Here is a 1,813-nt window from a genome sequence, read left to right on the forward strand (position 1 = left end):
GGTTGACAAGGAGAATTCAGCAGAACGGAGAAGACAGATGGCTGTCTCAGCGCGACGGGAGGGAAGGCGAATACGAGGGGCTGGACCCTCTGGCAACTGGCCCAGCCATGGGGGTGGGAGGAAGAGCCCCAGGAACTGGGGAGACCACCTCCCTTCTCCAGGAAGCATCACACACACAAAGAAAGATGGAGCTCCCAGAAGTGCCCTGGCAGAACTTGGGAACGGGAGAGGGAACTGGCAGGACAGAGCCAGGACCCCCTCCTGAGGCCAGAAGGCCTTGAGTAGTAGAAACTTGTCTGCACACAGGCTCCTCCTCCATCCATGGCCCGTCAGTAGGCCCAGCGGGGACGGACGCTGCTTCAGGCAACGTGGACCTGCCGGATACCACTGTCCGCAGCCCCCCCCTCCCAAGTGCAGACTGCTTCACACTGGGGCCCCGATGCCACCAGCGTGGAAGACAGGTACCCTTGTGCCCTGCTCCCGAGACCTGAGTACTGAAGAGGAGGAGGGCTGCTCCCACCTCCAACCAAGAATCTCCTGCCTCCTTCCTGGCTCCCACTGCCCCTCCCCAAAAAGGGAGGACGTGCACTGGGCTTACACAGCATCCCATTCTTGCCTCTTTAGTTCCTCAAATTATTCCTGGTGCCTGGCACAGCACCTGACACCTAGAAGAAACTCAATAAAAGCTGGTCAAGTGAATGACAGCGCCTACCCAGACTCCCCCATGAGCACATTCACAAGTCCTTCACTTTCACACCTGCATCTGCCCCTCACCTTTGGGCACCGGTGCACACCTCTCTAAGTACACGCACCCAGCGGTGCCCCAAAGGCATCTGCTCCCATAGCCCCAGCCCACATGCTCACCCACACCTTTCCCTTTGGCCACTTCCTGGAGAGCAGGCATGAAGCTCCTGGCCCAAGCATTTCTGGTGCCTCCCAGAGCACCCTGGGGCTCCTTTGGTCCTGTTGCCACACCCACTCCTGCTCTTTCTGCTCCTCCTGAACTGGTTGCAAAGCTAACACTTAATCTGGAGGAGGATGTGTGCATCAGAGGTGCTTCATCGGAGGCACTTCCTGGGGCAGGTGGGTAGAGGCCAGTGTCCAGCCAAGGGCCCACCCCAAGGCAGCTGCCCTACATTTTTATGACAGATGGTCCCAGAGACAATCCACAGTGACCACTGGGTGTGGCCGTAGGCCTCTCTCCAAAGAAGAGGAGAGCTGGCCAGACCATCATGCCAAGAGCCAAGGGTAAGGCACCCCTCAGGTCCCGAGGGGAAGCTCTCCTTGGCCAGGGCCTTTGCAGACAGAGAGGAGGAGGGGGCAGGAGAGCACACTCCACTCCTTCTTCTCTGGTCTTTACTGAGATACTCCCTGTTGGTGGGGGAGGGAAACAAGTATACAAGGGTCTGGTCGAGGAGAGAGGTCCATGGGAGATCCAAATGTGGGGTCATCAGCATGTTGGTGGTATTTAAAGGCAGGAGGCTGGCCTCGCTCGGGATGTACTCGGAGGGGAGGTCTGGGGCCTGAGCCCCGAGCAATCTGGGGTTGCCAGTCTGAGTCTGGGGGAGCAAGAGGCTCCGCAAGGAGCCTTAAGAACAGCAGAGGTGGGAGGAACCCAGGGGCGCTTGCCCTCCAGGGTGGCTGTGCTCCCCCTCACAGTTCTCAGCAGTCCCCGCAGCCACGGCCCGTCTGAGTGAAGAAGTATGTCCCCCCAGCCACTGTAGCCTTAGACAGTCTGTCCCATGGGAACTCCAGAGCAGCCACGTGGGCGTGGCCACACGAGGCACCTACACCAGCTGGGTCTGGCAGCAGG

At 59.5% G+C, this 1,813-nt stretch overlaps 2 protein-coding genes across 2 annotated transcripts in view; both read right to left on the reverse strand.

Moving 5' to 3' along the window:
- Positions 1 to 843, reverse strand: part of FAM173A (family with sequence similarity 173, member A) — a 3,064-nt gene extending 2,221 nt beyond the window's left edge. The window contains exon 1 of the mRNA XM_010837370.1: positions 813 to 843. Within this exon, the coding sequence (XP_010835672.1) occupies positions 813 to 843 (31 nt within the window). The remainder of the gene's footprint in view (positions 1 to 812) is intronic.
- A 215-nt stretch (positions 844 to 1,058) lies between these two features.
- Positions 1,059 to 1,813, reverse strand: part of METRN (meteorin, glial cell differentiation regulator) — a 3,858-nt gene continuing 3,103 nt past the window's right edge. Inside the window, exon 3 of the mRNA XM_010837381.1 lies at positions 1,059 to 1,074. Coding sequence (XP_010835683.1) covers positions 1,059 to 1,074 — 16 coding nt within the window. The remainder of the gene's footprint in view (positions 1,075 to 1,813) is intronic.

This window comes from Bison bison, unplaced genomic scaffold (assembly GCF_000754665.1).
Source record: "Bison bison bison isolate TAMUID 2011002044 unplaced genomic scaffold, Bison_UMD1.0 scf7180017845828, whole genome shotgun sequence".
NCBI lineage: Eukaryota > Metazoa > Chordata > Mammalia > Artiodactyla > Bovidae > Bison > Bison bison.